General features: G+C 39.1%; 2 protein-coding genes across 2 annotated transcripts; both read left to right on the top strand.

The window, feature by feature from the left end:
* The first annotated feature begins 1,624 nt into the window (after nucleotides 1-1,624).
* On the top strand, nucleotides 1,625-11,560 carry sfi1 (SFI1 centrin binding protein). The gene is made up of 30 exons (XM_061728280.1): nucleotides 1,625-1,782; nucleotides 1,873-1,944; nucleotides 2,082-2,192; nucleotides 3,464-3,558; nucleotides 3,633-3,750; nucleotides 3,841-3,943; nucleotides 4,071-4,227; nucleotides 4,352-4,513; nucleotides 4,631-4,701; nucleotides 4,790-4,882; nucleotides 4,977-5,074; nucleotides 6,024-6,090; nucleotides 6,355-6,485; nucleotides 6,561-6,642; nucleotides 6,728-6,906; nucleotides 6,986-7,061; nucleotides 7,380-7,475; nucleotides 7,565-7,632; nucleotides 7,751-7,853; nucleotides 7,947-8,040; nucleotides 8,213-8,361; nucleotides 8,456-8,530; nucleotides 8,768-8,842; nucleotides 8,952-9,128; nucleotides 9,210-9,415; nucleotides 9,739-9,967; nucleotides 10,055-10,151; nucleotides 10,266-10,404; nucleotides 10,489-10,591; nucleotides 11,426-11,560. The coding sequence occupies exons 1-30, from the start codon at nucleotides 1,625-1,627 to the stop codon at nucleotides 11,558-11,560; spliced, it is 3,519 nt and encodes a 1,172-aa protein (XP_061584264.1).
* A 321-nt stretch (nucleotides 11,561-11,881) lies between these two features.
* Nucleotides 11,882-19,949, top strand: sxph (saxiphilin). Its single transcript, XM_061727244.1, has 17 exons — nucleotides 11,882-12,020; nucleotides 12,343-12,506; nucleotides 12,964-13,063; nucleotides 13,143-13,319; nucleotides 13,421-13,583; nucleotides 13,660-13,724; nucleotides 15,021-15,178; nucleotides 15,296-15,482; nucleotides 15,566-15,714; nucleotides 15,791-15,881; nucleotides 17,293-17,340; nucleotides 17,435-17,617; nucleotides 17,813-17,960; nucleotides 18,213-18,295; nucleotides 18,406-18,590; nucleotides 18,854-19,040; nucleotides 19,138-19,949. The coding sequence occupies exons 1-17, from the start codon at nucleotides 11,966-11,968 to the stop codon at nucleotides 19,179-19,181; spliced, it is 2,187 nt and encodes a 728-aa protein (XP_061583228.1). The 5' UTR covers nucleotides 11,882-11,965; the 3' UTR covers nucleotides 19,182-19,949.
* The last annotated feature ends 459 nt before the right edge of the window (nucleotides 19,950-20,408 follow it).

Genomic DNA, 20,408 nt, shown 5'->3' with positions numbered 1-20,408 from the left:
CTGGGAGAGATTATATAGTGCCCAACGCGCCATTCAAAAATTTGAATTGGCCTTTGTCTACTGTGTTTAAGTGACAATATATTTCAATAAATACATATTCATTCATAAATATCCGTTTGTTAGTAATATATATAGCTATGTAATTTGTGGTGTGAAACAAACTTGCCTTGTGTAGATATTATTTATATCAAATTCAAAAGACATTACAGGCATTATTTGGGGCACCTAATAATTTCCTCGGGGTTTGCTAGGTTTTTTTTCTCCATAGTGCCGTCAAGGCCATAGACATATATACGTAGACGCCGCATCGGGCGCTGAGCCGTACGTCAACGTCGTCGCCATATTGGATGTGGCAAGACTGCGCTGTAAACTAATACAAGTAAATTGACTTATTTTCATAAAGCGCCTTTCTACAAAGACATTTACGTTTTACGTCTCATTTATTCATTCACACATGCACTAATATACTTGGGAAACAGTTAGGCACCAAATATAATATATTTAATTTTCTCAGGTGGCAAAAATAAGAACTTTGTTGATCCCACATAGGAGTAATTCATGTCATATCAGCTATAGAGAACAAGGTAGTGCCGAAAAACAATATATATCCCCCCTCACAAAAATAAGAAAAATAGAGAAACATATTTTCTCATCAACAAAACTAATTTTAATTTAACATATTTGAACCATTTTTCAGACAATAAAAAAAACGAAAAAAATCTTTAAAAAGGTTCAAATATGTTATTTTGTTATTTGAAAAATGTGTTTCGTTGATGAGAAAATATGTTTCTCTATTTTTCTTATTTTTGTGAGGGTGATATATTTATTGTTAGTCCTATGTGGGATCAATAAAGTTCTTATTTTTGCCATCTGAGAAAATTAAATATATTATATTTGGTGCCTAACTGTTTCCCTAAGTATATTAGTGAATGTGTGAATGAATAAATGAGACGTAAAACGTAAATTTCTTTGTAGAAAGGCTTTATGAAAATAAGTCAATTTACTTGTATTAGTTTACAGTGCAGTCTTGCCACATCCAATATGGCGGCGACGTTTGCGTATCGCAGCCATGGATGTATTAGCAGCGGGCAAGAACACTCGATGCGGCGTCTACGTTTATATGTCTATGGTCAAGGCGGTGTTGTCAGAAAGTAAAGACCCCGCCCTCCCGGGCGATCAAGGTGTAATGCAGTGAGTCCCTCCAACTGTGAGGACCCCTAATCCTTACCGGTAAACGGTATGAATTTATAAACCATAAACTAGCATTCACTTTTTAAAATTGTATGTTTTTTCGTTGTTATTGTTATTGTTTTTTTTTTTTTTTAAGAACAACACTGGAACCAGCTTGAAATTAATATTTAAAAGTGTTACATTGTTGAACGTTACAACTCCTCCAATCCAAACTTGAAGCTTGACTGGTGAAGTCTGTTGCCGTGACAACTACAACAGATGAGTGATCACGTGACGAGGAAAAACAAACGCGCGGTACTTCGTCTGGATTCAACGCATTGCTGATTGATTGATTTATGTATTTATTCAGAACGTTAGATTATACAATGTCTCAGTTTGAGCCGTGTATTCCTAAAGCCATGTCTGTAGTCTAGGAATTGCGTTACAATTAATAATGCAAAACAATTTCGCAAGAAAATCAAATCTAACGAAACCACATCCAGTTAGATCTGGTGAAACAAAACAGGTACGGAAAGTTCCTACCAGAAAGATTCCTTATAGAGTTGGATACACTTGGAACAAAGGTGGAAGACTCAAGGAGCTAAGAATAAGGTGCTGAGATGTTTCGTGTACCCAATTTCATGTGACTACTGTACTCAGTTGTAACTCAGTAATTTTGTATTTGTTTAACACTATGTACAGGCACTTGGCAAGAAAGTTTCTAAAGATATGGATGAGGCACACTTTTGGTCAAATACTTGCTAATGAAGCCAGGTATGATATGCTTGCAGAGTAGAGTTGGTAGCATGATAAATGAGTAAAACCTCCTTTTTTAAGCCATGATCATAGTCAGTCACTTCTATTATTTTGGCTGAGTTATTTCCTAATGTAAACCGTTATGTGCGCTACAGCTCTTACTGCAATAATCGAATACTGAGACGAACCTTTCAAGGATGGAAGGACGAGTGGTGGACTACCAGGAGGGAGTGGATTCTTACACTACGTGCAGAGTGCCACTACAGGTCACGATAAAGACATTGTGCTTGTCTGTGAATATCGTGCTTGTGTGTAACATTTACCCCTCAACTTCCCCTGTACCTCCATGTCAAATCAAGGCCACAAACACATTGTCTAGATTCTTACCTGTTGGCTCTAGAAGACATTATTCATTGCTGAAAGCCCCCTACTTCTTCACTTGATCCCATCCCTACCAGACTTCAAATATTTCTTCAGTTTTCTAAACCTCTTAGTAAATATCATAGGTACTGTATCTCTCTGTAATGTACTGTAATCACTCTTTTACTGAGGAAAACAAACTTTGATCCTTCTGTAATCAATAACTACACCCCAATATCCCTCCTGTCTTCTCTCAGTAGAACAATAGAAACATGTATAAACAACTGTATGACTCTTTCTTGTAACCATATTTATGATATTTATAAGTCTGGTTTCAAATCCAATAGCAGCACTGAAACAAAGTAATGAATAACCTCAAGCTCAACAGTGACTGTAGGAAAATGTCACATTTAGTTTTCTTAGAGTTCACTGTGAACTAACTTTGACACTGTTGATCATAATGTTTTAATCCAAAGACTTAAAGATTCTCTTTGGTTGGATAGGCCAGGTTCCTAACTGGTTTTAAACATATTTAAGAGATAGAGCTTTGCATATTTCCTCTTGTGTTTTAAGTCATATTCTCCCTGAGATTCCACAAGGCTCCATTGATCTTTCATCTCCCTAAACTTGCATTTGGTAGTATTATAAAGCACATAATATTTCATGACAGTCTATGCTGCTGATACACAGTTGTATGTTTGCTTTTTCATGTGATGGTCTGTCTTCTACTAGACTGAAACATGGTGAGAAACATTGTAATTATTAGGGACACCAACCTCAGCTTTGATAATCACTGCATTAATGTCAGTAGAATTAGTTTCTACCACTACAAGAACATCTCCAAGGTCACAAAATTCATATCTCACAGTGTCTCTCTGCAAAACTAGCACACACTCCTGTCAAGCAGAGCAGGCTACTGTAACACTATTCTCAGGATGATCTAATCAGAAGGACAACTTTTAATCTTTCAAAATGCAGCAGCCACAGTTCTATCACGAAACACGTACATTTGAACTTATACTTATCTGACTTGCTCACTTTGTACTGTCCTCCTGAATGGTTTGTTATGTGTATTGGTTTTTTTTGTAATAAGAAATAATAGTTCCTTTCCAGTTTGGCAAAGTGTGTTGAGGATGTTTGTGTGTTTTTGTTGATGATAATTATGTTTATTTTTCAGGTATTACCTCTACATTTGGGCATTTGGTAGTTGGAGACAGTTTATATCTTTAAAGAAGGAGAAGAAGACTAAAATGGAGAATGCACAATCATTAGGTATGATTAAAATAAACAATAAGAGCGTCATCAATCCTCAGGTCTGTTGTTAACAGTTTTCTTTTTGTAATCAGCTGGGAGGCGACTGATGCATCTGGTTTGGAATAGATGGAAATCTTTCGTAGAGATAAGGAGAATTCAGAACAGAATGGTTGAAACTGTTCTGGAGCAGAAGAGGATCTCCACTATGCAGTGAGATTTATTTGGATTTTCTGATGAAATACGGAACAATCATTCTTTTTATGTTCTTGGCTGGTTGGTTTTAACATTTGTATTTTGCAGCTCAGTTTGGAGTTTGTGGCGGACTAATCTTCAGCAGCAACAAGACGTTTACATATTGGAGAACCAGGCTCTGAATCAGAGGACACTAAGCTTGCAGAGAAAAGTAAATACATGATTGGCTAAGTTGAATGTTGTTAACATTCTGTGCAACAATTGCTCATCTACAGAGCATCTTTTTCTGGTTATGTTTGATATATTTCTTCTTTTTTTTTCATATTAATTTTATAAAGGCTTGGTTTCGGGGGAAAGCGATGCACAAAGCGGCTTGTTACCAGAAGGAGAAAGAATCTAAATCTACTCATCATTTCATCCTAAAATTGAAAAGAAGAACTCTCCATCAGTGGATATGTTATGCATCCTGCCGCAAGGCCAAGAAAAAATCTAAAGGTCTTTATGGTTTTGCAGTTTTCTTCTTTCAAATGTACATGTTTTTTTCACAAAATGTAGGAATTTGAGTATTTTACAGTCCTCTATTGACGTTTTTGTGTGCGTGTGTGTGTATTTCTTTAAGCATTGGCTCAGCGTTCTTGTTATCTGTACCTGGTGAGGAAGTATTGGAGCGAATGGTGTAACGCGGTGGAGCACAAACAGAGTGAAGAGACCTGTTTGCAAGCTGCAAGCCATTTGGACATTCACAGCACTCAGCACAGAGCCTTGATGCACTTGAGAGCTTGTATCCTAATCCATACATAAAACCAACATGTCTTCAAATTCAAATGTAGTCTACTGAAGAAGGGTGGGTTTTTCTTTCATTTGTCTACAGCAGTTTATTTCTTAAATTCTTTGCCAGATGTAAACCTGTACAAAGAAGAGACTGAAAGAAATCATTTAGCAAGTCAACATTTCCCCCATTGCTTACAGGTAAAAACAAAAAAAACAAAAAAACAAAGCAAGTGCAAATAAGCAGAGTGTAAGATGACTCATTGAGCAATGTGTGTTTGTTTGGCAGCGTGCTGGATTGGACGGGTTGTCTTGCAACGACGAGTGGAACAGAGCAGACGGACTGAACAACAACATGGCTGTCCAGCATTGTCAACAAACAGTAACTGATGAGCACAAGATGTTTCACAAACCGCAGTTTCTGTTACATTCAGGGGACAGGTGACAGAGTCTGATGATGGTTTGTATTTTTGTAGATGATAAGAAAGTACTGGAAACTATGGCAGGACCAGTTGGAGGAAACTGAAAATGAGAGTTCTCAACCACTGACAGAAATGGCACTGAAGAGCTACAGGTATTTTTGTTAACATTTGTAATATATAATATTCTTAGCGCTAGCCATCAAGTGAATGCAGGTATCTTAAGAGAAAAAGGAGGGGGACATGCCACTGAAGACTATTCTAATCTCACAATGGTATATCCTTAGCTTTCTGTGTCATCACATTCATTTTTATAACTATGAAATTATTTTATTCACATTTATTTGGAGCCCAAAGCTGCACCTCACAGTGTTTACTTTTTGTCTTAAGTTAAATTAATGAATTAAATATTTTTTTATTCACATCTGACATCTCAACAAATTAAAATTCAGTCTAACAGAACAAGGTCCAGTTTTATTTTTAAGTGTTTTCAACTGTCAAGATTTTTCTTTCATTTTAATTTACTTATTTTTTACAACTTGCTTATCATTGTGACCAAGAAGTTCTTACAAGAAGTGCTGTACTTGGGGAAGGATATCAAATCAGTGCAACTATGTAATCATTCCCTGATTGTTTCTGTTTTGTTTATCTACATTATATCACAACAGTTACAGTTACAAAGTGAAACGGTGTCTGCAGGAGGTCAAAATTATTCTGTTTTCAGCAGCATTTAGCAGAGAAGTATTGTTACCAGGCGAAACTGTATCAAAAGTTTCACATTTTAAATTGAAAACATACTAGTGTGGAACTAAAGAATCACAGATGTCTGAAAAAGTAGCAAAACCTACACAGCATAGCAGGTGCCCTGCTGAAAATTGAGGAAAGAAACGGTAAACAATCCTTGTGTTGTTAATATTTTTGCCTCCACAGAAAATCAGGCTTACAATTCTGGCTATTATTTGTTTAAAAAAAAAAAAAAAATTTCACAACAGATCAGTGGAGATTCACTCCGACACAATACGTTGGAAAAAGTCCTGAACCCTGGCTCCACTCCTGATAGAATATCGATCCCTTAGTTGACAGGTGTTGTGTTTGTCATTGTAGAAGTTTTCTGCTGAGGAGCTTTTTTCACCACTGGAGAGAGAAACTTGGTGAACACAAACACATGCAGGTATTTTCTGCTATTTAATGGACAATGAGAGCTTATCACAGTATGTTACACCTTCATGCTGCTTGCACTTCTGTTTCAAAATGAGTTTGGATCCTTGGTAAAATGTAAATAACAACATAACGTCAGTCATTTAAATAGTGTGTTCATGAGAATGAATGGACGGAATAATGAAGGATCTTTAAATGGGGCAAGAATAAAGATGTAATGTCAAAGTGAGTGTGAAAGAAGTAGTAAATTTGAAATAAAATTCATGTTTTTGTGCAGGAACTCAATCATCATGCAGACGTTTGGTTTAAGGGGCGTAAATTGCCTCTATGTTTTAATTCCTGGGTCGAGTTTACTGTGCAGAGAAGGCTGTATGATGAAAGAAAACACAAGGCTGAAGTTTATAATCGGTAAGTTCCCACCTTTCTCCTCACTTTTAAACCTATATGTCATGTCACATGTCAGGTGTTTCACTGTATTTTCAGGAGGCGTCAGTGGACCTGGGTGTTTTACACTTGGCGGGAATTTTCCGAGAAACGCAAACAGGAGATGCTCTCTGAGCGGATGGTATGACAACTGCAGATGCAAACAGCAGTATATTGTTGATTAAAACCTTTTGTTGTACACCAAACACAAAACATTGGGTTTACAGGCAATTCTCCACGAGGAGCAGTGTCATGTGCTGAAAGCTTGGACGCGATGGAAGCAACGCACACAGCAGCAGATCGAAGAAGCAGAGAAATGGGAAGCATCACACCATTTGTACGTTCACAGACTCCTCCAAAAGACGATGATGCAGTGGAAGGACAACAGCACTGAGATACGAGACAGGTGAGGCAAAGTGAGCCCTGCTGAGGTTGTCGATACTTCTGAGCTGTGATGTAATGTCTTTTTTTTTTTTTTAAATCAGAAGGAACAGAGAGCTGCAGGCCTGTCATCACAGTGACCTGCGCTGCATGAGACTGGCTTTTGAAAAATGGAAAAAGGTGCTTTGTTTCAGTTTTTGTCTTCTTCATTGGCATGCAAAATCAATACTGTACACTGTCAGGCATTTGTGGTTGTTCTCTTAAGAGTAAGAGAAAGGAAACGCCAAGCTGTTGGAAACGGTCTTAAAATGAGAAGCTTTGAGGTGTCAGATTTAACAAATGTTTCTGCTCTTGTTGATTTGTTTACCACAGTCATTGTTCAAGTTTTTTCTTCCTTTTTTCGAGGAAATCAATAAAATTGTTATGTGCATACCACCACAAATCAGATACAGTGTTGTTGTAGGTGTATGTATTAATCACTCTGGTGTGCGTGATCAGTTTGTTCAGAGACGGAGAGAGAAAAAAAGCAGACTGACGGAGGTTCAGCGCTACCATGAAGTTAAAATTCTCAAAAACTCCTTTGTGGACTGGAAGGTGACTAGTCATCAGTTTCAGGAGATGTTGCCTAATCGGAGTGATAAAGATAACTTTTGTCATTAATCTGTGGATTGTTATATTTACAGAAACATCATTTGCAGATGACTCAGGATTATGACCATGCAAAGGACTTTTTCAGACGGGAAACTCTCAGGTAAGAAACACACATACCGGTACAAATAGTAGTGTCTCTTTCTGCATCAGATTTTCACTTTTTCTTAACAAAATACAGGTGTATGTCAGAATGATCACTTTCAGTTATATATTTTCAGGAAGGTTCTGACTGTTTGGAAGGAGAAAGCAGCACTGAGGGCTAAGGTTCAGATTGCAGAGCAACAAGCACAGAACCACTTTCAGCATTTTCTACAACTTAAGGTTTTAATCGTGTGCATTCTTCTTCAAAAGTAGGATGGTATTTAATTTTTAATTGCCTGTAGTGATTGGTTTCTTTGCACTAAACCTTGCAAGGTGTTTCTTGGCTGGAGAAAAACAACAACGCGTGCAGTGTCACAGCGCCAACAGCAGGGGGAAGCACTCAGAAGAGCTCGGTCAATTCATCAAGGTAGCCGTCAACATGAGCCGTAGCCTCAATCTTTGTTTTCCAAATAGCCACGTCTTTTTGGAATATTTTGTTTCCTTTTTTTTTTGTATTGAGTCTTCGTGGTAATCGTCATGGATTTCACAGATACTTATTTTGCTGGTAAAATCATGTAAGTGTAATTTTTTTCTGCTAGCGCGACTGCTGCAGTGTTTCAGACAGTGGAGGAGCCGAACCAGGAAGGCTCGTAGAGAAAGGATGGAAAAAGCAAGCCAGCACCACTATTCCGGCTCTGAAACTGTGAAAACATGTAGCAAGTATCTCTACCAGCACCAGAAAAACAAGGTTTTAACATCACTGTCCCATAACTGTAGTGTCAAATCACTAGCTTGATTTCATACTCTTAACATGATTTATTAAACATTTAATTATTTCACAGGTGATGAAAAGACAAGGCATTTTGTTGCTCAAATTAAAGATGTACCAGAAGTACTTTGAACAATGGAAAGTTAAGGTTTGTTGATTATTTTTTTTCTTTCAAAGTTGCTTCAGTTGCCATCAGATTCAGGTTGTAATCAGATGTTTCTTTTAAAGCTAAAGATACTTCTGTATCACTCTGGTTGTATGTATGTGGGAGTGATAAGTTAAGTAAATTAGGATCTGAAATTCCCAGAACGTTTCACAGAACTATACGTGGTTTGATTTAGTGCACTTAAACTGGCCGTCTCTTTGGTTTTCTTCCTGCTCACAGCTGCAGCACAGACAGAGGGAGACTAAGCAGACAGAGCAAGCTCTCTGGCACTGGTCCCTCACACTTCAGGCCAAGGTAACTCCTTCCCCCACATATTGTTTCTCTATTTAAAAATGGATGCGTTACACAAACAATGTGTACAGAATTGAGCATTTCTTAAATGTTCTTTGTGAACCTGCTGCAGGTGTTGTTCAGATGGAGGATGTGTGTAACAGAGCAGCACAGCAAGCGAGAGCAAGCAGCCAGAGCTGCACAGGTTTACAGAGACCAACTGTTGAGGGAGGGCGTGACATCCATCCTCACGTATGCAGCTCATATGAGTGATCTCACTACAAACCTAATGGAGTTCAGCCAACCGCAAGTGGGTTGCTATAAGTGCTTCTTGGGATTTTAGATATCATACTTTTACTGTAATTCTAATGAGCTTGTTGCTGTCTTACAGAGGTCACAGTCTCTGCAGAAAGTCGTCAAACGTTGTGCCATGCGATGGAAGCAGCGAACCCTGGGTAGACCTCGACAAGGGCAAAAGGTTCTAGTGCAAGCACCAAAAAGGAGCGTGACCTTCTGTTTAACGCCACCTCTGTCGAACAGCTTTTCGTCATCTGACTCAGTGGAGCAGGAGGCTGAAGATGGAGCTCTTAGCAAGCAGTGAGTGTGTACTTCAGGCTGACACAATCTGAAACTTTGTGCAAGAGCAACTAGAGTTTTTCAGGCTTCCTATCTGAAGGCTTCAACATCAGCCATGTCACCACAGGGGAACTCTTTTTTTTTGGCAGCACTCTCACTAAAAACTTAGAGTAAAGCAACTTCTTTTGGCTTTCTCCGTCTGTAAGGGCCATCACAACAAAGTCCCGCCCCTACATTTAAGAGTTTTAAATTTAACTTTAATATACCCCAGTGAATTCAAATGATTTCCTCTTTCATTCAAAAAGAATGCTCTTTCAAATGCCTTTTCCCCTCTTTTTTCGTAGCACTCAAAAGAAGTCTGGTGTCACAAGCACTGAAGCAACTTTAAATCCTTTGGAGTTCAGCTATCCGTCACACACAGAGCACCCTGCAGTGCCATCCTGCCTACATTTTTCTAAACAGCCTGTGTTTCCTTCTGAGCCTCACGTGTCCACTGTGGATTCTTCATTCAAAGCCCAGGGCCAAGACCTTCTGCCTCCATCAGCTTTCACGATCCCAAGGAGTCAGAATAAAGTAATTCTTATTAATTCTTGTTCTTACCAGCAAATATTAATCTCTCTGATACATGAATTTGGTCTTAAATGTCCTTTTTCCTTCAAGTTGGGGAGATCCAGCAACCCAGATCCTGGAGAAGCTCCATTTATGGGTTTTCAGCAGTCTTCTATGTCATTTAGGCAGCATCCATCAGCTCATCCAGGTGTGACACCTGCATTTCCCCCCGTTTTTTATTGTCTATAACAAACGCAACCGTCAGGGTTGGATTTTTAATTTTTTTTTTAAAGATACCTAATTGTTCTGATGCTTTTTCAAGAGACAAACCTGAAAACATCCAGCATGAGAGCCGAGGATCCTCATGCAGAAGATGCATCAACGGATCCAACTCTGACAAGAGAGCTTCTCAGCATTCATCTGGACATGAAGAGCTTTCAACAGAGCAGAAAGCAACTTCGGTAAAAAAAAAAGAATACTTCTTTATAGTATTGTACATGCAAGAATACGTAGTGATTGATGTTTGATGATGTGTGTCCATACAGGATGTGGCGAAAGCTAAGAGAGGTATATCAGAGTTGGTTGCAGATGAGTAGAGATGAGGATGAACAAATGGAGAAAAAGACTATCTGTGAAGATCTGAAGAAGGTAACGGCAACACTAATATTTCAAAGAACATAACTCCACGAGGGCAGAGTTGTTACTCTTTACATCGGGTCACTCAAAGATGATGCAATTCTCGAGTATTATTGAACTTCACATAATCTACAATTATATTGCAAAGCTGATGAGGTGAAACAATACAGTTCACTATTTCTATATTTCAGCACTGAGTTGTTCAAATGTTTGAAGAGAGAAATAAAACCATTATCCTCTCAAAACCAACAAAACACTTAAGATATGGTTTCGTCAGGAATCCCACAAGTCTTTGAGGACGTTACCTTCATTCCTCCAAATTTGGTGCTTTTGTCTCCTAAGTTTCCAAACGGTTAATATGATGCAACAAAGCCATAAATAATGTCCCTATTCCATTTCAATTCTTTTTAAAAATTTTATTGGTCTAAAATTCAACATGGTGTGCCAAGTTTGTTTTTTTTTTTAAGATGGGGTTGTAGTTTTTTGGGGAATGATGTCTGGAAAAACCTGTGCTTTGATCATAATTATGACGTCACTGTGCATTCTCACTGACAGGAGCTTCATTTTCCTAAATGTCTTAATTAGCTTCACATGTGGAAGTCAGGATTGCTCCTGCAGGACCTCTGCATTCTAAATTTGTCTTTGTTTTTTTATTTATTAGTTTTCACTCCTTTTTGAAGTAGTTTTGTGTGAAAAGAAATCTTATTTTTTTAATTAATGATTTTATTATAAATATTGCACATTAAAAGGTTAGCTGATCTGAGATGAGGGGGTGTTTCATATGCTGACAGACGCTGTACGTTACTGCTGATATTCATAAAACTTTGTCATTTTTGATGTTGACAGCTGGAAGAGCGCATCCAAAGGCTTTCCACTGAGCTGGAAAAAAGGAAACCAACCATGCAGCTGCATGTAGACAGAATCCAACATCTACAGTCGGTTCTGCACACCTCAGGAATTTATTCTCTTGTGAAAACATAAGAAACCAAGAACTATGTGCCTGCAACATAACAGGAAACAACAGAAGTCAGAACACGCACACAAGCTGATCTCTTGACCTGGTGCCCTTCTTCAAAATGTCTAAATATCAAAAAACATTAAAGCTACCTTCACCTCAACATTTACACTATTTTTTGAAATATTGGATTGGGGTAATCCTTGTCACAGATGGTGCATAATATTTTCCATGTGTGCAGAGAAGGACTTTAGTGTTTTTCAGAGGAGCTGCCCTTGCGCAATAGGTTTTCTGCTTCCTCGTTTGTACCAGAGCCTCTGAAGCTTTGTAGAATCAAAGATTTCAGACGCGGACAAAGGACAGTCGTCTGCTGCTCTCTGCTGACTGCATAGGACATATTGTTTGCAGGCTCTGGTCCACAGCAGGTCACAATGCGAGGACTTTATCCTATTTTACTCTTTGTCATCTTTGTTCGCTGCCTCGAGGGTAAGTGGTGTTGCTGATTTTTATTGAATTTATTTTTGTCTATTTTTATTTGAAAACTTTTTCAACTGTTCATGCTTTCACCTTTTGGGGCTTTTTTGTTTTATAACATTATTAAAAGTTTTTTAACAATACAAAAATATTGTATCTTTTCAGTTCAGTTGACCCTCAGGTATTTATTTTGTTCACAAATGTATAAAAATGTACTATAATCTGCGTCCTCATAAAGCAAAAGTATCTATGAAACCAATAGACCCATATGTAAATTATGCAAATGGCCAGCTGTCCTTGAATCAGGCCAATCAAACTGTTCCCTACATGGCAGCCAAGAAGATACGATGGTGCACCGTGTCCTCTCCTGAGCATAGGAAGTGTGCAGAGCTGGCTAAAGCTCTGGTGGCGGTTCTGCCACCAGCGGCCGTGGCAGCTTTTGCCAGACTCTCATGCATACGGGCGTCCAGCACAACCGACTGCATGAACAGAATCAAGGTGAGCTGTGGTCCCGAGGGCTGCTTTTGGAAGTAGTGACCTGAAGTATTGTGTGCCTATGAAGTCTTTTCTAAGAGGAGTCCAAAAAAATAATTGCAGAAAGGAAATTGAATACTTCTTTGCGGTATGTAGCAGTCAACAGAAGTCAACTAGTTGTTTAGGCACTACTTGACCTCACATATGGTCTTTCTAATGACATCTAGGAGAGAAGGGATTGACTAAATGTACAAACCAGGATATTAATGTCCTAAAGATTTCCTTTCAAAGACTATAGTGGATCAGTGAAATGAGTTATGGATCCCTTTTTCTACATATGAACTGATGTGAAAATGCTTTGCTGTAAGCTCACATATAATCAGTTAAAACAGATATCTTTTCCGTTTTAAGAGGATGAAGGAATTGCATATTTCATTAAATCTATGGTAGATAATTGTCTCAAATTCTTTTGTTTTTTAAGGCTAACCGTGCTGATATAGTGACTTTAGATGCAGGAGAAGTTTACTCTGCAGTGAAGCAGTTTGACCTTGTTGCCATTGCTAAAGAGATTTACAGTGACGGTAGGTTTGCATCATATTCCTTCATCAGACACCTCACCAGTTCCCATCAGATGTGAGGTCAGTGTGTGTTTCTCTGCAGGAGGCTGTGTTCTGTCCGTAGCTGTTGTGACAAACAGCAGCTTGGATATCCGATCCCTGCGGGGCCTCAGGAGCTGTCACAGCGGGGTTCGGTGGACGGCTGGATGGAGCCTTCCTCTAGGCTTCTTGCTGTCTAGGAACTACCTGAGCTGGTCTAAAGAGCACCCCTTAAGTCACGGTACTTACTCCAGTCAGCTCACAGCATACCTCTGCCCTGTGTCATGTCTCATTTCCAGCCAGATATTTCAGTCCCTTGCCTTGTTTTCTCCTCTCGGGCAGATGTCAGTGCCTTTTACAGCGCCAGTTGTGTCCCTGGAGCTGCTGCCTTGGCACCTTCTCTGTGCACTCTGTGCCAAGGCCAGAAGTCTTACATTCAGCAGAATAATTACCACTGCGAGACGTCTCACAGCGAGCCCTTCTACAACAACCAGGGAGCCCTCAGGTCAGCCTTTAACAACAATAGGTGGCAAACAGAATATCACGCAATACATACGTATTATTGTTTTGGTCCATCACAGATGTCTTCGGAGCGGGACAGGTGATGTTGCATTTGTGGACCATTTAGCTCTGGAAAGTATAGAAGGTAAGCAGTACAGTTTAATTGTTACTAACTTACTTTTTAAAAAATTCTAATGCAATTGCAACCCTTACTAGATTTATTAGAAATACCTTTTTTTTTAAGACAAATATCAATATATAGCATCAAGATCTTTTCTGTTAATAACCCCTCATATTTCCCAAACCTTCCTCTAATGCCATGTTCTTGGCTGAAAAATAAACGAACGTATATGCAAATTGTATTTTTTGAATTTTTTTTCCAAAGGTATGTGTACAGTTCAATGATATTGTAGTATTTTTATAAGTTCTGTGGTGGTGTTCACAGGTTCCGGGCCTCTACTGTATAATAACCTTTTAAAATGACATTATTACTTATGGTGACATCTTATAAGTACCTGGGTGTTCACCTCAACAATAAACTGGACTGGATTACTAATTCCTCTGCACTCCACAAAAAAGGCCAGAGCAGACTCTATCTGCTCAGGAGACTGAGGGCTTTTGGTGTGCAGGAGAAACTCCTGAAAACTCCTGAAAACTCCAAACAAACATACGACACTGTGGTGGCATCAGCCATTTTTTACGGAGTGGTCTGCTGGGGCAGCAACATCACAGCTGCAGACAGAAGGAGGCTGGACAAAACAATCAAAAGGGCCGGCTCTGTCGTGGGCTGCTCTCTGGACACAGTGCAGGTGGTGGGAGAGAGGAGGATGATGGCTAAGCTGTCATCCATGATGGAGAAGGACTCCCACCCCATGAAGGACACCTTCAGAGCGCTGGAGAGCTCCTTCAGCGACAGGCTCCTTCACCCTAGGTGTGTGAAGGAACGCTACAGAAGGTCTTTCCTCCCTGCAGCTGTGAGACTACACAACCAGCACTGCTCACAGTAGACCACATACAATCGGACAATAAATGTACATAAGGGAAATAATGTGCAATATCTTTCACTCACTGCAACGTGCAATTATGTGAATATCCGTCTGTTATCTTTTTATATACTAGTATTTCTTATTATTTATCTTTCTTATTATTATTATTGTATACCAGTTTACTGTTTATAGTGTTTATAGTGTGTTATTATTATTACTGTGTTATTACTTTTCTATTGATGCCTCTTGTTTTTGCACTATCCCCTTTGCTGCTGTAAACTGCAAATTTCCCCTCTGTGGGACTATTAAAGGTTTATCTTATCTTATCTTATCTTAAAAGACATGAAGCTTAGAATCAGATGAGTTTTGAGTTGAACAACAACCATGAGATTTATACTATCTAGTAGAGAAACACATTTTCTCCTTCTGCATGTGTTTTCCGTCTCGTCTGCCAGGAAGTGAGCGAGGCAATTTCAGGTTACTGTGCGCTGATGGCACACAAGCTCCTCTCAGCAAGTACAGGAGCTGTAATCTGGGTCGTGGTCCAGGAGGGGGCATGGTCACCAGACACAATTTTCGCAAGGTTGCTCGCAAGTTTCTTATGACTGCGCAGGTAAATGATTTATCTTTCCCACTTTTGCCATCAGATATGACACACTTAGTGATTAATAGTCGGAGCTGTGCCACTGGGACATCTGTAGACTTTTCTTTTTTTTTATGGATTTTTCAGTTGTTGTTTGGTCGACAAGGAAGAGAGAGGCGACGCTTCCAACTCTTCGACTCATCCGTTTTTGGAGAGAGCGACCTCCTCTTTAAAGATGGGACAGCTAAACTAGCTGTTCTGCCAGATGACATGGACGTCAGCCAGGTTCTGGGGCTCGATTATGTGGCGCTCCTCAAAGGTCTTGGTCATGAAGGTGCTTATGCTCTTGAACTTTTGTTTTTCAAAAACGGGTATGATGTGACTTTTAAGGCAGCTCTGCAACATTTGTGTTTGCAGGAAGCTCCCTGGAGGACAGTGTCGTACGATGGTGCTGCATAAGCCATGCTGAGCAGAAGAAGTGTGAGCAGTGGGCCCTCAGCATAAAGTCAGACCCTCTGGTGTGTGTCAAAGGGGTGTCGATGCGAGACTGTATTGAGAAAATTAAGGTAAGTCATTTTCATTACGTAGTCTGAGTTTTATCACGCCTATCACCGCTGCAGTGACATATGTCTTTTACCACAGAGGGATGAGGTGGACGCGCTCTCGCTGGATGCAAGTCACTCATACATTGCAGGAAAATGTGGTCTCGTCCCCGTGGTGACAGAGTATTATGGTAAAGTCGATAAAAATGCACAGACATGCAGCCAAAATGAATGTCACAGGATTTCTTTTACAAATTTTAGGCAGATTTAATTTACTGAGACCAACTTTTATTAATATAGCATTGTTATGTAAATCTGTTGATTTTTGTTTTTTCTTCTTTTTTTAAAAGACAAAACTACTTGAATATACTGGACAAAGCACAGTGAAAATGTGGCTGTTTTCAATTACATGACTTTTTTTGTAACTTGTCATTCCGTCTGGTACCTTTAGTGCATTTTGTATTTTACCTTTTTCTGAAGAGTGTTGTAGCTATGTATTTTGCTGCATTTCAGTTTCACCTTACAAAAACATAGATATCCAAATATCAGCCTTTGGAAGTTCCATTCTCAGAGTACCAGACAGAGAGAAATGGGGAAATGACACGAAGCACACGGCCACAAGCAGACTTGAATCCAGGCCAGCCTCTGTACATGCAGCACCAGATCAGTCAGTTGAGCTCTGCAGCACCCCAACTATTGTCATTCTTTGTTATTGAACTATGGCAAAGATACGCAAAGAACTTTCAATCCTATCTGAAAATACTGCAGTAATTATTGTGATGAGAAACGGTAGATGTTATAGTTTCTTAAATTTTAACTTTTCTTCATTGGCCTCCTGTTTTACTCAGTTAAGGACCAAACTCTGTCATATCTTAAAGACCTCATTGTTCCAGGTTATAACGACTCAATCAGACTGCAGGTTTATCTTGTGGCTTCTTGGGTTTTCAGAAGTAGGCTTGCGTGACCCCGAGTCGACCTCTCTTTCCTGTAGCAGGTATTCCTTGTCCTTCGGTTTTTATTTGTGCAGCCTAATGCATCAGCTGAATCAAACTGAAGATTCGGCGTGATCCGTTGATTTCCTTAGCTAAGCTTCCTTTTGACAAATCTGTATTTTATAGATGCTATTCTACTGAACTGAAAACGACAACTGGGCTATGACTGGATTGCCACTACAATTAACTAAATGGCAAAAAAAAATCCATGCATTCTAAGAGGGAATGTGAAATGTGAATCTTTGGTACCTTTTCTTGAAAAAATCCTTTTTTTCTGAATCAGTGATATTGATTGGATTTTTCCATTTAGCGGTTATTGGTCTCACAGTAACAAAGTTAGCTATCTATGCATTAAGCATGTTCATCAAAATAATTTGAGTCCAATTACCAGCCGAACATAATTCACTGTCAGCGGGATCTAACCACCTGATCAGACTGAGGTCTCATTGTCTCTGTAGGCGTTTTAATAGGATTTCTATCATCTTTAGAGGTTTAATTAACTTTGCTCAACTATTACTGTCAGATTCATCACTAATTTAGCTGCTGGGGTGCTCTTCATTCATTCAAATATATTGATTAGTGTCTGCTGTGGTGTTGTGGCTTCTTTCAGGGAAAAACTGTGTTCATGCTGAAGGGTTGGCACACTCAGAAACAGACGGTAAGGTAAAAACAAACATGTCCAAGTGCTGAACTTACACCCTTCTGTTGCTGCTTCTGTGTTTACATGGAAACCACCTGTTTTGTCACTTCAGTCTTACCCTCAGTGGTGGGTGTTGCAGTAGCAAAGCACTCCAGCAGAAGCGTATTCATAGGGAACCTGGAAGGCCGTCGCTCCTGTCACGGCCACATGTACAGCCCAGCCGGCTGGTTGCTGCCATACAGACACAGATTAAGCCTGGACCGCAACAGCAGCTCCCCCTGTGATCCAAACAAAGGTACTGTGCCCAAAACTTCACATGAAGTCCAGCTTTATTTAACTTTTTCACAGATAATCATTCACATTTGATTCATTAATATCATATCTCTGTTTTCAAACGTTTGCTTTCCTTGGCTGCTTGTCCTTTGAAGCTCAGTACAATGTTGCATTAAGCCTCCAATGAGCTGCATTTGACCACTTTGTGTTTTCTTAGTGTACAACGAGGTGTTTTGGAAAGGCTGTCTTCCTGGCTCTCAAGGGGATTTGTGCAAAGTGTGTCTGGGAGGCACGGGAGAGGCTGCAACCAAACGCTGCACCGACAACCACAACGAGCGTTACTATGGAAACATGGGCGCCTTGAGGTGTGGATATTTTCTAATTCAGCTCAGTTTCAAATAAATCCAGGTTGAGTATATTCATGGGTTTATTTCCCCCTTGTTTTTAGGAGGTATTTTCAGTCAGCCCCAAAGAACTCAATACCTCTGAAAATCTGTATTTAGACATGGCCGAACAGGTTGATTTGCCATGTTGATAAACCAAGCACTGTTTAAAGAAAACAATTATTTATTTTGCCAAACTGCCTATTTAATCTTCCACATTTAATCCACATCAAGGTGTCTTGTTGGGGATCCAACTGGGAAGAGTTACGGTGATGTGGCCTTCCTTGAGCACCACAACCTCAACGAAAACATCCTTAGTAAGATATTTAAGAAAATCTACATATACACAGTAGAAAATGAAGTTAACCAACATATGTCCTGAAATGTTTACGTTACAGTATGCTCTCATCATCTTGTCGCACTTCAGGTTTGAATTCCACCGGCTGGGCAACAGGTTGGGCATCGTCTGATTTTGAGCTGTTGTGCGGCGACGGACGGCGTGCTGCCTTATCGGAGTGGAAAAGTTGTAATTTGGGAGCTGTCCCACCGAATACCATCATGACCCGGCCGGTGCTCACTGCAAGAGTGTATGACTTCCTCATGAAGTCACAGGTTAGTTGTTTTTAAAACAAAATCTATATATTCTTTAATCCCACAGAGAGAAAAACTCATTGCCTTGAAATGCCAGAAACTATTGTGTTCACAGTGAGCCAAAAAGAACAAATCAAACTTTTATAAAGCTTGAACACATAGCAGTGGATCTGAAGGTCTCTAGTCATTGTTGTTGAAAGTGTTTGATACTTTTGGACATTTAATGAAAAATATTATAAGTTTTCTTTCATTTCTGAAGACTTTAATTTCTTTTAATGCCATAGGAAGCTTTGGCAAACAATGCAAACACAGAGTTCAAGCTCTTTGAATCTCATCAATATGGAGAAAGCGATCTGCTGTTTAAAGATGCCACACAGTGCTTTGCCCAAACAAGTCACATGGACTACCGCTCCATCCTCGGAGAGGAGTTTTACACTCACTTGGAAACAGTCTTCAACTGTACGCGCTCAGGTAGGCCCATGAACAAACACATGAACGTGCATGCCAGAATTCAAACTTAGCTGTCTCCCAATAACTGTAACATGTATGTCTATTTTCCTCACTACAGATATCTTGGAGTTTTGTAACCAGGATGTCTGCAGCATATTCTAATGAAGGGGGAAAAAAAACAAAAAAAAACCCAGCACCAACCTTTTTCCTGCGTTTCTCAATCATTCCATTTTTCATCCAAATATTTGTTCTGTCCATCGCTGAGGACTTGAAACACTCAATGGTATGATCACAATCAGGACTGAAGTCCTGATCTGAAGTCCTTGCTTCTGCTTTCACTTTTGAAACATCATGACGTCTCCATGTGGCAAAGTAATGTGTTGCACCATAAAATTGTGTTTCAGAGATACAAATCTCTGTAAGAAATGAGGATACTAACATATTACACTACTGCTGATCTATTTTAATTAACCTTGAAACAGAGGCCCTCGATCCTGTAGTTGAATGTATGCTTTTTCAAATGTTTGACACTGAAACTTGTGCATTATATGCAATGTGTGCAAGTTGTTCAGTCATGTTCCCATATTCCTTCTAGATCAGGTTTTTTTATAGACTTTATAGACCCTTTTGGTGAGTATAACTTACATTTTTCAGTGTCAAAGATAGAAAGAAAAAAGGCTCTTCCCACTTCATATATTTCTAGAAGTGTCATAAATAAGGGGAGATGGAAAACAAATGGTGTTGAAGTAATGGAGAGGGAACACAGGCATATTTTTCTAAATCTTACAAACTGTTAAAGGAGTTCAAATAGTTGAGTATGATTAGTTGGTATTGCGAGAATAGCTTCTGGTGGTTTATGCCACTCAAAAGCACAATGACACGGAATTAATTCATTTTTAATTATGTTGGTTGTAATCCAAATAAAATGTTTCAGGAATTTGCACTTGACTGTTCTTTGTGTAACTACAGAATTTTAAATACAACCTGCCCCAGCAGGTTCACTCCAATGCACAAAAACATTTTAATAGATTTTTTTGCAAAATAGGAACTATTTGGAGACATGAACTGTTTGTTTTTGAAGCTGAGATCTCAGTCTTTCACTTGATTAGCCAGTTTTAACATATGGCTACTACATATGGATACAAATATCACAATTATAAGTTTGCCAAGTGGCCCAAGTCTCCCTACTGATTTCTCAAGTAATGAAGATTTATGTACAGAAATATGTGAATTACTTAAAATGTGTTTTCTTATGTTAAAATATTAAACAATTACTAGAAGATGCCTAAAATTACCAATTAATTTATGACAAAACTGGCAATTATTAAGAGCAACTGTAAAGCGCTTTTTTTCTGAATTTTTACAAACCAAATGATCAGTGGGTTAATA

This window comes from Cololabis saira, chromosome 8 (genome assembly GCF_033807715.1).
Source record: "Cololabis saira isolate AMF1-May2022 chromosome 8, fColSai1.1, whole genome shotgun sequence".
NCBI lineage: Eukaryota > Metazoa > Chordata > Actinopteri > Beloniformes > Belonidae > Cololabis > Cololabis saira.
The sequence above is the reverse complement of the archived record's forward strand: the minus strand, read 5'-3'. Positions and strand labels throughout refer to the sequence as shown.

Bases quoted from the DNA above. Each gene is read 5' to 3' on its own strand.
- sfi1 (XM_061728280.1), top strand. From the start codon at position 1,625: ATGCAAAACAATTTCGCAAGAAAATCAAATCTAACGAAACCACATCCA. The intron at 4,702-4,789 runs GTAAAAACAAAA...TTTGTTTGGCAG, and splicing joins ATTTCCCCCATTGCTTACAG to CGTGCTGGATTGGACGGGTT. The intron at 7,062-7,379 runs GTGCTTTGTTTC...GTGCGTGATCAG, and splicing joins CTTTTGAAAAATGGAAAAAG to TTTGTTCAGAGACGGAGAGA.
- sxph (XM_061727244.1), top strand. From the start codon at position 11,966: ATGCGAGGACTTTATCCTATTTTACTCTTTGTCATCTTTGTTCGCTGC. The intron at 15,882-17,292 runs GTAAAGTCGATA...GGCTTCTTTCAG, and splicing joins CGTGGTGACAGAGTATTATG to GGAAAAACTGTGTTCATGCT. The intron at 17,961-18,212 runs GTGTGGATATTT...ATCCACATCAAG, and splicing joins GGAAACATGGGCGCCTTGAG to GTGTCTTGTTGGGGATCCAA.